Source organism: Antrostomus carolinensis, unplaced genomic scaffold (genome assembly GCF_000700745.2).
Source record: "Antrostomus carolinensis isolate BGI_N321 unplaced genomic scaffold, ASM70074v2 scaffold20728, whole genome shotgun sequence".
In the NCBI taxonomy this organism is placed as follows: domain Eukaryota; kingdom Metazoa; phylum Chordata; class Aves; order Caprimulgiformes; family Caprimulgidae; genus Antrostomus; species Antrostomus carolinensis.
In genome coordinates, this window is record NW_010333922.1 from 38731 (window position 1) to 50789 (window position 12059).

The 12059-nt window shown below is 43.6% G+C and overlaps 1 protein-coding gene across 1 annotated transcript in view; it reads right to left on the reverse strand.

Annotated features, from left to right (window-relative positions):
- Positions 1-12059, reverse strand: part of ACBD6 (acyl-CoA binding domain containing 6) — an 85061-nt gene that overhangs the window by 33459 nt on the left and 39543 nt on the right. Inside the window, exon 7 of the mRNA XM_010174052.1 lies at positions 9917-10006. Within this exon, the coding sequence (XP_010172354.1) occupies positions 9917-10006 (90 nt within the window). The remainder of the gene's footprint in view (positions 1-9916; positions 10007-12059) is intronic.

Here is a 12059-nt window from a genome sequence, read left to right on the forward strand (position 1 = left end):
CTAATAGTGCTGAGAAAATATATATATAATGGGGAGGGGGAAAGGAAAGGAGAGGGACAAGGCAACCCTGTCTATTGCCATAAAGCATGCACCGAGGGCTCTTTATAACAGATAGTTAATTGGCTGGTGGACAAAACCCAGCGCCGTCAAGAAGGTAACATCTAACACTGGAGAAAATGCAGATATCCATCAGGATATTTTCTGACATCACAATAATGCCTTTGGAACAAGCCTAGAATGGGTTGAATACCAAAGAAATTTGATTGGCAAGGGGAAGTTTCTGAACTAGTGAGTCGGGACCTGATAGCTACATTATCCTTATTACTTCTCTTTCCTTATAAAAGCAATTACATACTTGAAGATGTTGGGATGCCCAGGACGGTACTGAAATGAACTGTCTCGGCCAACCACGTCACAGACATACTAGGGAGTTATTGACCCATAAATGAACGCTTATTTGTCATGCTCATTTTAATGTTTAATTGGCTGGAACAGCACAAACTGATTTAGATGATGGAAGTTTACCAGTTCTTCCAACGCTGGTACTCAGCTTGCAGATGGCCAACTCCTAACTTGAGGACAAACATGTCAGATGACTTCAACACACCTTCCACCTTCATGTAAGTTCAGGCCTTCGTTTTATGAGAAACCCTTCTCAGGACAGGGTGATTTATTCCAGCCAAGCTGAACCTTGTCATAAGAGGATAGAAGACCTGTTTCAACACGGGATGTCTAAGTTGGGACAGCCAGTGGGTCTAGATAAACTAGAAGGTTACTCCAGGATAGTATTTAATTGTTTTGTTGCAAAAGGGAGCAACTGAGCAGTCTCTCTGGGAGAGGCAGAGGGAGGATGGCACCAGCTTTTGTTTCCCCACGAGGGCAAGCACTGCCGAGACTTCTGCTACCCCTCCTACCAGCAGGGACGCCTGTTCACATGGATTTCCAAAAGCCTTTTGATACACCTCCTCACCAAAAGCTATTAAACAATACTGTCACAGAGCAAGAGAGAAGGTCTTTGCACTGCTTGATAACTAATTACAAAAGTAAAGATTGAATAGGAATAAACAACCAGCTCACACAATTGGTGGCGATCGCTGGAGCCTCCGAGGGATCTGTGCAAGGGCTTGGGTTGTTCAACCCATGTAAATGAACGGGGGAAGCAGGCTGAGAGTGAAGCACCCAAGTCTGTTAAATCAAAAGCTCAGCGTAAAATGCTACAAAAGGACCTCAGAGTGACAGGTGAAAAAACTGCAGATGAAATTCAGTGCTAATAAACACCAAGTAATGCACATGTGGAAAAACAATCTTTAATCTAAATCCACAGCGATGGGCTCCGAACTAGCTATTACCTCTGAGGAAACAGATCATGAGCTGTTATAGACAGCTCTGTTCTAACACCAGCTCAGTATTCAATGGGAGTTAATAAAAGGCAAACAACAAGGAGGCGTTTGAAAGAAAAAAAAAAAAAAAAAACAAGAGGAAATAAGAAAACATCATTATATTGCTTCATTAAACCTCATTTTGCACTTACAGCTTGGGCACTGAGAGCAGTGCTTCTCCCTTCCTCTGAAATGAAGTAAGGAAGAACTAGAAATAATTCAAAAGGTGACAAGGAGGAGCAAAGTTACCAAGCAGTTTCCAAATAGGCTAGGATTAAATATTAAACTCTTCAGCCTGAAAAAGAAGGGATCAAGGGGAATCAAGGAGGCCAATAAAGTCAAAAGCAGGATGGAGAAGGTAACTGGGGGAACAATTACTGTTTCTCATTACACAAGAACGATGGGCTCTCACATGAAATGATCGTGGCAAGTGCAAAGCAAATGCACAGTTAAACTACAGAACTCCCACTGGCATAAAAGCTTGGGAATCCATAGAGGGATGAGAGAAATTTATCAAAGAAAAATCCAGGAGTGCAAAGATGATACCAATGGTTCAGGAAGCCTCCAAGCCACAGACTCTGGGAAAATATATGAAATTATCACTGTATGCTTACCCTACTCTGTCCCCTAAGCATTCACTCTTCCCTGCTGCTGGAGACACGATGCTGAGCTAGAAAGACTCCTGGCACTGACAGCTGTTCTCATGGATGCAGAAGTGAGAAGTACATGTTGAGAGACAGGAACCTCCTAAATTAGCTTTGCCATTTTAGTGCCATTTTGTCACTTAACAATCCATGGAGCCAAGAAACAGCTATGATCAGCAAAAATCTTATTTAAAATCTAAACAAAATAAGCATAAAGAGTTATTCCCTCAACATCTGAAGTGTTAGAACAATCTTATTTAGGAAAACCAACAAAAGTACTTTGCACCAAAGACTGCCAATTCAGGATGCCCCAGTGATGCACTCGGGACTGCTTTTTTGTTGTGTGTGGATTTGTTTTGTTTTGTTTTTTAAAGCAAACTGGAAGAGACAACTGCAGACAACAGATGAATACAAAATTCCATTTGGAAAGTTAAAACCAGACTTTCTCATATTGGAAAGTCCTCAGGGAGAAGGTGAGTGGCAGAATTTAACTCCTTCAAAACAGGGAAAGCTTTTTCAAGCAGCTGAACACACAGACACACAGAAAAAAGATGTTCTAGGAACCATCTCTCCTGAGCAAAGAGTAGCTGATTGCTTGGCAAAGGTTGTTCCTCTGGCAGGGAGAGGTGCCAAGGCTCTGGGAAATGAAGCAAGGCTAGAGACCATTCCTACAGTGATTAGAGACCATTCCTATGGTGATGCCTTCACCTGAAAAACCAGCTGGGCTGGCAGTGGTATCCTGTTCCAGCAGTTAACCAAACACCTTAATGAGGGGCTAAAGCATTTCCAACAATGACTTCACAAATTACAGGTGTTTTAACACGTGCTTATTTCAAAGGTGAGCCTAGGAGCAAGAGACAAAGGGGCATGGGACCATCCCATGTCCTCCCAGGGAGGCATTCAAGGTAAGGCTGTTTCCTGCATCTGCACAGACACAAAGACAGTAGTGAGTAAGACGTTTCTCCTCTTCACCAGGACACACGACAGCACCACGGTGCCACTTGCACCCACCTCAAAGCCTACTGCTGCTGGCCTCTGTCTACTGTGAGCATCAGCAGAGATCACAGCCAGTATACCACAAAATAGCTGTGCTGGTCAGGCACGGACACAGGCGCAAGGCTCCCTGATGCAGAGGGTGGTCACACTTCCTGAGCTAAAACTATGTTCCTGCTGCCAGACCACATTCCTCCTGCACCAGCACTGGCCACAAAAGTGCCTCCCTCTGCACAACACAGCCCTCAAAACAAGGTGATGCCCACAAGCCATGCAATCTCACAGCAATCCAGTGTTCTCCTCAGTCCCCAGCTTTAAACCCTGTGTTTTGATTGCCCTGAAAGCAGCTTTAGAGGGTAAAGCAACAGAGACCACTGCTAGTTTTTTTCCAGGATCAGCTCTTGGATTTCACTTTTCAAACACTGGTTTGAAAGGACTGTGTGGACCCTGAAATCACTGCTGGAACATCACAGAAGCCTGCAGTTGCTCTCTCGGCTGGTGAACCTGCTTTGCAGGCAACGCTGCACGTGTACTGCCTGAGCAAGGGTGCCAACTGCTTTGCTGCACCAGCAACGAAGCAATGATTCATAGGTCTACAGGGAGCAGGAGAAACAAAGACTGTACATGTCAAGCTGGAAGATGGAAGAAACAATGCAAAAAAAGCCCAGCCTGCACAAGCAGAAGGAAACATCTCATCGTCTGTACAACAGTTTGTGTTGATGAGGCTTGAGGTGTCTTCAGGAGCTGAAGAGCAGACCAGGGATAAACCTCTGCATCTCCCAGCATATATATTTAGAGCTGCAAGTATTTTGCAAATGTTTCTGCTGAAAGGGATTTTTCTCCCAGTAGGTAAAATCAGCATCTGCTGAGTGGTGACCATTTAACATTCAACCTGCTGCCAATCTACATTCCACAGAGAGACCCGCAGGAGAGACATGGAGCTGTGCCACTTCTAATAACTGTGTGACTGGCACCATGTCAATGCTTTAATGTAGAAAGCTCCCCTCTGTCACTAAGCAGATCTCTCCTTTCTTTTGGCTAATGGCTTTCACACCCATTGGCAACAACGTCAAGACTGAAGGGGTATGAGCCTGCAGAGTCTTCTGAGATCTGCCTGGCAAAGCTGACTACAGAAATATTGAGACAGGGATTCAGAGAAGGGGTATAAGGAAAGAAGGAAACTATTGTGGTTAATAATTCTGCTCTCATTGCTTGGCTTTTCATCTTTGTTTAGTGTCTTCATCTGTTTGCCACCGTACCTTCATACCGCAGCAATGGTCTATTCAGCAGCACCTGTGACATCCTTTGCTTGCTGTGAGCGTAACTACGCCAAACCCTCTGCAGCAATCATCAGATCCAGGACAGGGTCCCTCCTGGCTTTACGAGCCAGGCTTTTAGTATATTTAGGGGAAAATTTATACTAGGGACATTAACTGCAAGGGCACAAGACTCAGACATTTTCCTTTGTAATCTCTGCCAGGTTTAGAGAATGGTTATAGCAGCAGAGTGCTTTGGCAGCTGGCATCCTACCTACAAGTGTGTTTGCACCCATCGGCTTGCAGCAGCGGTGGTGGGCTGCACGGACACATACACATACTCGCTGGGGAGGAGGAAACCTGTGTAGATACAGACTGTGGCCTTTGGTCCTTGGTCAGAACAGTCAAGATGCCCACACTGATTTCCTCAACATCTCCCTAGAGATACAGAAAAAGGAGGGCGCGACTTATACTCGGTGCAGGAAGGAGGGAAGGGGCCAAGATGAGGCCCATGCAGAGACTGAAGCAGTTTCTATTCTTCCTGTGAAATCCAAATGAACAAGATTGGAAAGAAAAAAAACAGGCAGTGACAGGCAGGCAAGCCGGCCTGACTCTTCCTTGCTTCTTTTTACCCTAGACAGACACAATCCTTTCAGAGTCAGGCAGGAAAACAGAAAAACCATATGAATAAAACAAAACGAACACATCACCAATCTTAGCAATCTTCGACATATCCATAATTTCTACTTCATTTTTAGCTAATGGTGGAAATTAGTCTTTGGATAGTTGATAAAAATCAACCTGTCTCTGCTGGGTTACTACCATGATCTGTGGTCCAGCAACTACTTCTAGTACAATTGATTTTCCTTTTTGGCAACCAATAGACCAGTCAATAATAATGTTGTTTGAGAAGGATTGAGTCATGAGGGAGAGGAGCACTCCCTGCCATTTATTATGTTTGTATTGTCTCCATTTGAAAAGATTTTTTTTTTTTCCCCAATGAGGACGTGAGTGAAGGTTTTACAAGAGGATGGCTATTCCACCTCCCTGTCTCCAGAAGCCCTCTGACTCACAAGTGTGTCAGCATGCAAACAGAGAGGAGGGAAGCAGCTGTCTGCTAGAGGTACGTGGCAGGGGACTGGGAAAAATGGAGGCAACCACACTCTTCTTGCTATGCTATGTATCTTTTAGAAAAAAACCTCACACAAATGGAAAAATAAAATCCAGCTAATTCAAAATCACACGCTAACAAGTCTGACTTGAGACAGCTGTGCAGCCTTGTGAGAATTGGTACAAGACACAGATACAACACTGGCACCAAAGAGCAGCCAACTCTCTCTGCAGACAGCATAGACACTAGATGCTCATCACTGAAATTACTGGTGTATATGAATGAATAAAATAAAATAAAATCCACACACACTAGCAACAGATTTCCTAACAATGATTTTCAGCTTTGGTTCTCAAGTTTCCCTCTCAAACCCCTGAGGATCCATGGGTGACCACTGAGAACCTGCTGCCAAGCGGTTTAAAGTCACAGTACAGTGTTCTGCACCTTTACTAGGAAAGTGAAAGGTCAGCAAATAAAAACTGAAGATCAGGTAGAGCTTTTTTCATCCTTGTAGTCATAATTATGGTACAATTTTAGCACATACAAATGATTGCCCTAAAAATTGATAGTCTGATTAATAGAACTGCACAATGATGTAGTTTAAAAATCATAAAAATACCTGGAGACAATTTTAACTCAGCTGCTCTACCATATAGATATGTACATAGCCCTTAAGTATCCTGGACATCAAGTGATACAGTTCCACTTACCACTAACAATATTTATTTTAAGATTTGTTCACATGGCCAGATAGGCTTGGAAAGTTTTTTCAGAATAAGCTGATCTGTTGCAGCCACTCTGGGATAGTTCCCCACGCATTCCCAAGGGAACGCCCTAAGCGCACCGATTATTATTTTGGAGTAAAAAGTACCCACAAATGGAACAAAGTGCAGCCACAGCAAGTCCAGGAGGAGAGTCTATGGTCTACTGTTTTGATGTTACAAGTGAGAGATGCTGTTTGTCCTTCTCTCCCTCATTGGATAATCACTACAGCACAATGCCCTTCATCTTTCTTAGAACAACACTAGTAATTTGTATACCTGCAACGCTCCCTGTGTAGGATGAGGTAGGAGGAGGTGACCAGACTCAGATCCTGCCCCAAGAGCACTCTTCCACTGAGTAGCACTGAAGCAGTACATCCTCTGCAAGGAAAACTTATTCATGTCTTCATATATTTTAAAGCTAGAAACAGATATTCTAATCCTGTTGCCGAGCTCCTTCATAACTGTTATGTTATGAATATACTCTCTCCTTCCTTTCACTTCATCACTCAATTAAAAACCTACGTTTTAGGCAAACAGTTCCAGTGGAAGGAGGCGGTTTTCAGACTAAAACCCAAGTGCTAGGTATTTCCAGAGCTCCAGAATACCAAACCACCACCCACTTTGAAATGGCCTCTGGCTCTGAAGATTTAGCTAATTCAATTACACAAATGTCCCTATTCAACAAAGTCGAGAAGCCTGTTGCCTTTCTGTATCCCCTTGCCCATAGCTTACCACTGCTTTTCAAATGTGCTATTAGAGCTAATTATGAACAATCAGAGAACTCAATGGCTGCAGCTTTTCAGTGACATTAGGGAACCACCCTTTTGCATCTGCAGTACCACTGTTTAAAACTAAAAGCACAGGCACTGGACTAGTGCAGACCAGAGGTGTGTGGTTATTCCCAAAATTCAAGTGGTTTTGAGCATGCTACAGGAATGACTGGAGCCAAGTGACCTCTCCTCCTGCTCCCAAGTCTGTTTATCAGCAAAGAGCAATAAATTGACTCTTGCAGAGCCCCTTGATCCTGAGACTGCAAGTACTTTGACAATAGGTAGTAAAAAGATAACTACAATAAGGCAGCAAAAAGGGACTAAGGCACATCTACAGGCACGGTGAACTAGTACGACTTGTTCCAGGCCACCTAGTAGAGCACCACTGTCACCATCTGCTTAGGGCAGCTAAATCCTTTAGCACACTCCAAGAGAGCCAAGATGGAAGAGCATTTATTTAAAAAGTAATGGAAGAGAGCATAAATCTGTCGAGCTGTTTGAGTAACTTTTTAAGAAGCATACTAAAACACAGGCAATTTAAAAAAAAAATAAATTGGTCTATAACATTTGGCTCCTTCGCTACCTGCTCATAACCCTCATAATCTCTAATTTATTCTTTATCTCTTATGCTGCCTGCATGCAGGTACTGCTGCAAAATTGACCAAGACAGAAAAACATCTGATGACCTGAGTGGCAGGTGGAAATCGCAGGGACTGTTTGCATGCCAGGCTCTGGCAGAGGTGCTGCGCGCAGAGAGGAACCTCTACCAAGAGCACATGGCTGTGAAATAACAGCACTGCTGATTCAAGTCACCAGAGACTCCCTTACACTGAACCCACTGTTCTTTACAGCCTGTGCATTAACTGAGAGTGCATTTGCTAATGTATAACAGCAGGCACTGTGGTGTTTATGGCCTGTTAGGAAGGCAGAGTCTTTCCCTCTCTTTTTTTTCTTCTGGTTGCTCTTAAAATTCCTTGTGCTTTTTGCTTTAGATGTGAATTCTTACAGGGTAAAGGTCAAAATAAAAAAAAAAAAAAAAAAAAGAGAGAAATAAACATTAGGTCACAAAGTCTTGAAATGATATTGCAGTTTATATATGGCTGAGAATAAAAATGTGTCTGCCTTCTCTGGGAACACACCTACGTGCAAACAGAGACCTTTATAAAAAATTCTACTTTATTACCTTGGTGGGGAAAAAAAAAAAATTCAAAGATTGATTTTCTTTTTATGGCTATTATTAACCTTTTGTTACCGGCCAAAAATAATCTGGTTAGAAAATGTGCAATACATCAAAAAGAAAAAAAAAGAGAAGAAGAGTTTAACAGAAAATTAACGTTCAGGGAAAAAAAATAAGATGACTCTCCCTTCAGCCTTTTCTACTAAGAGTCAGACTTTACCTCCAAAGAAATGAGACAAGCATCAAAGAGAAGTGACTTTTCAGACTGCTGCAGCGGTACAGTGTCCCCAACAGAACCATCTCCTGGGCTGCCAGGGTACAGGGGATGGGCAGGTGTTCGATCTGACGACTCCTCGATTTCCAGGCAAAGCTGTTCCCGTATGTATCTGACACTTCACTCACCAACTCTGACTGAAAGGAGAGGGTCTAGTCTGACAGTGGGGCACACAAAGCCCCCCATTTGTACTGGCTCCACTGCCCCTCTTCTGTGTAAGGAAAAACTCCTTTAAAATCCATTACAACTGAAATCCCCGAGATCTAAAAGCATGAAGATAAATGCCTCATCAGCTACTGGCAGAGCCATACTTCCTAATACTGTTCTTTACAGTATTAAATACCCATCCATCCCACCTGCAATTCTGCCCAGGCAAGGCCAAGAAAGACTTTTTTACAACAATTTTGTGTACACGTAAATATCAACACAGCTATTTGTAGCCTATGAACACTACAGGTTTGCTGACAAGCCTTCAGACTGCAACTGTGCTGAAGGTCCACCTCTACAAATTCCTGAAGCATTTATTGCAAGGCTGCTTAAGATCTCACTGGTAAGAGATAGCAAATCTGTCAGCAGAGGTGTATCTATGTCCAAAGAGGGCAGGAGAACAAAGCCAATAAGCGTCACGTTAGTAAAGAGCAGTCAATCATAATTTGACAGAAATATGTTGGACAATTATTTCCAAACACTTACCACATTTACACGGGTCAGCCCTTAATTACAACAAAGTGACACAACTAGGAGAGTTGACTCAAGAGCACAGGCAGACTCAAGCTGGCTGGAATGAACCACCTGCAAAGCGGTTGCTGAACCAGCACAGTTCACTGCCTGGTCTGTTAAGGAACCCCAAAACTGCTGCTAGTTAAGCACAGACATGTGGGCTGCAAACTGCAGTGGCTAAAAAAACTGCCTTATATTCAGTTAAGTCAAACTGTGCTACAAATGGTGACCTCCAAGGGAGTGAGGTGAGGATGTGGGGATGGAATTAGTATAAGCTATTTGACTTTGCCCTCAGTCAGCACTGAGATCCTACTGTAACTATCACATACCCACCACGCTGTGACCTGAAGCATCACCTACCCCTGTGGTGTGCTCTGCTGAAAAGAGGTATTTATTGGATGCTTTTCTCCTGGGCAAAGTGGGATTTGCTTTCCATTAGTCCACAATTAGTCCACCAACAATTAGTAGCATTACAAAAAACACACCAGAGAACGCACTTTACGTAGGAAGCTAACAAACACCTCATAAGCAGGAAATCTCTTGCCATCAGTACCACGAGCCACACTGGAAGTCACAGCCAGGTGACCAAAAAACTTTACTGCAGGGAGAAGTTTCAGCAAGAACTGGAAAAGGCCCCTTATGACTCTATATTTCATGCAACCAAATTCTGTTATTTTTCCCAGGTTACCTTTTTGGATGTTCTTCCTGTACTAAATGCCCTGAGAGTATTTGCTATGGAGTTTTTTGGGAAGAATTCTGTTTCATGCAAACAATTTGGTTGAGAGGCTATATAACACATCAATTAAATTGAACTTATTCCTTTCTTACCTGGCTGTTAACGTCAGCAGCATGTTCCAACAGTACTGAAACCAGCTCCTTGTGTCCTCTGTCACATGCCCAGTGAAGCAGAGCCCGGCCCTGAAACATTCAGGAGAAAATTAACAAAGCCAGCTAAAAAAAAACCTCACAGAGAATCACAGTCTTGCTATTGAGTACCAATAACAAAAATTACCAGAAACTTAAAAAACCCTACACTAATATTACCATGTAACACACTATTGCTCCCGATTTGGACTTACAGAATAGTGCTAGAAATGTTAGAAGTGACCCATAGTTCATTTTTTCATTAATTTAGCATCAAACCCACAAGCCATCAAAAAATTTAGAGGGGAAAACCAGCAAAGCATGAAAAGCAGGAGCCATGACATAATTTGTTTTCCTATAAAGATTTGGGATTTTGACACCTCTGACTTTTCTGGGAGCAATGACTTGCACACTAAGGGTAAGATTTCCAATGCTGCCTAAGTCACCCGGATGCCAAGTCTCTAAAAGTTGGTTCCTCTCAGGTTGGAAACACTCATCCCATGAGCTGTGTCTCTGCTGCACCAGAGGATTGAAACTGGGCACTGTCCCCCTCTCAGCTCTGCAACACAGGCTGCATCTGTCCCTCCAGCCTCTCTCAAACCTCCACACCTTTCTTCCTCATCCCCTTTCTACAAGTCATAGAATCATAGAATGGTTTGGGTTGGAAGGGACCTTAAAGCTCATCCAGTTCCACCCCCCCTGCCATCAGCAGGGACACCTTCCACTAGACCAGGTTGCTCAAAGCCTCATCCAGCCTGGCCTTCAACACTTCCAGGGAGGAGCAGCCACAGCTTCTCTGGCCAACCTGGGCCAGTGTCTGACCACCCTCACAGTGAAGAACTTCTTCCTAATATCTAATCTAAACCTCCCCTCTTTCATCTTAAACCCATTTCCCCTTGTTCTGTCATTAACTGCCCTTATGAAAAGTCCTTCCCCAGCTTTCTTGTAGCCCCTTCAGGTACTGGGAGGCCGCTATAAGATCGCCCCGGAGCCTTCTCTTCTCCAGGCTGAACAGGTCTCTGCCACCATGGGAGGGGATGCAATGGAATTCAGATCTTCCTGCCTGTCAAGGACACGGGAAGTAGCTGAGGACCCCTCTGAGGGCTGACACACACACCTGAAAACCCAGATGGCCTCGGAAAGGGAAGTGAAGCAGGGAAGTGAAGCCAAGCTTTCAGGATTCAGTTCATGGGTGCTGCTCTGATTCTGGTCTAGAACAACTAAACCTGTGAAGGGCAACGCTTGTTTTGCAACAGTCCATCAGAGCAGAGCTGTGGTACAGCTTCACACATGGGAACAGCCCTGCAGGGAGGCTGGAGTGCTTATCTTCTCACAATGCAAATATGCACTCACAACAGCAAGAGCCTTTTGACAAGCAGCTCTGAGGCATTCGCTATGAACTACAGAAGGTTTTATATATCAACAACTGCAAAGAGAAAGGGAGCTCAAAGGGTTTTGTTCTTTGTTTACTCTGTACACTTACTAAATTAGCCTTACTGTTAGTATCAGTCTCTCCTGATTTAGGATGTAGCATACTTGCAGGAGATTCCTTGGAAATCACCCTGTAGATAACCAAGAAATCATCCCCCAGGATGAGACACCATCGGACTGGCCTGTGTTTTTCGGTACGCTACACAAAACAGTCACGGACCTTCACAGATGAAATCAGTTAAATTAGCCCACACCTGGTTATAAATCTCTTGACAGAGCGATGGGGAACAAGGTGAGCAACTCATTTATCTGCTAATGGGAACTGTGAGCCAAATTTCCCAACCACGGTGCCAAAATAGCAAGAGGGGAAAGAAGACACCTGCAACCGAAGCTCAGGCAGCTTCTGCTGGCTCTTCTTGGGGAGGGCAGCAGAGGTAGAGCGTGATTTTGAGTAAGGCAATGCGATCTCGGACACAAGGCATTAAGCTTTTTAACACACTTTTTGACCCAGCAAGTAATTCATTTTTGTAACACATAATTTTAATATTACACTAATTAACCTTGAATTAGAATGAATTTTCTGACAATGACTTTCTATGGAAACACTGATGACATCCATGGGCCATTTAATGATTAATGTTCTTGCACTCAACACCACTATCAAAGTCTAAAAGGG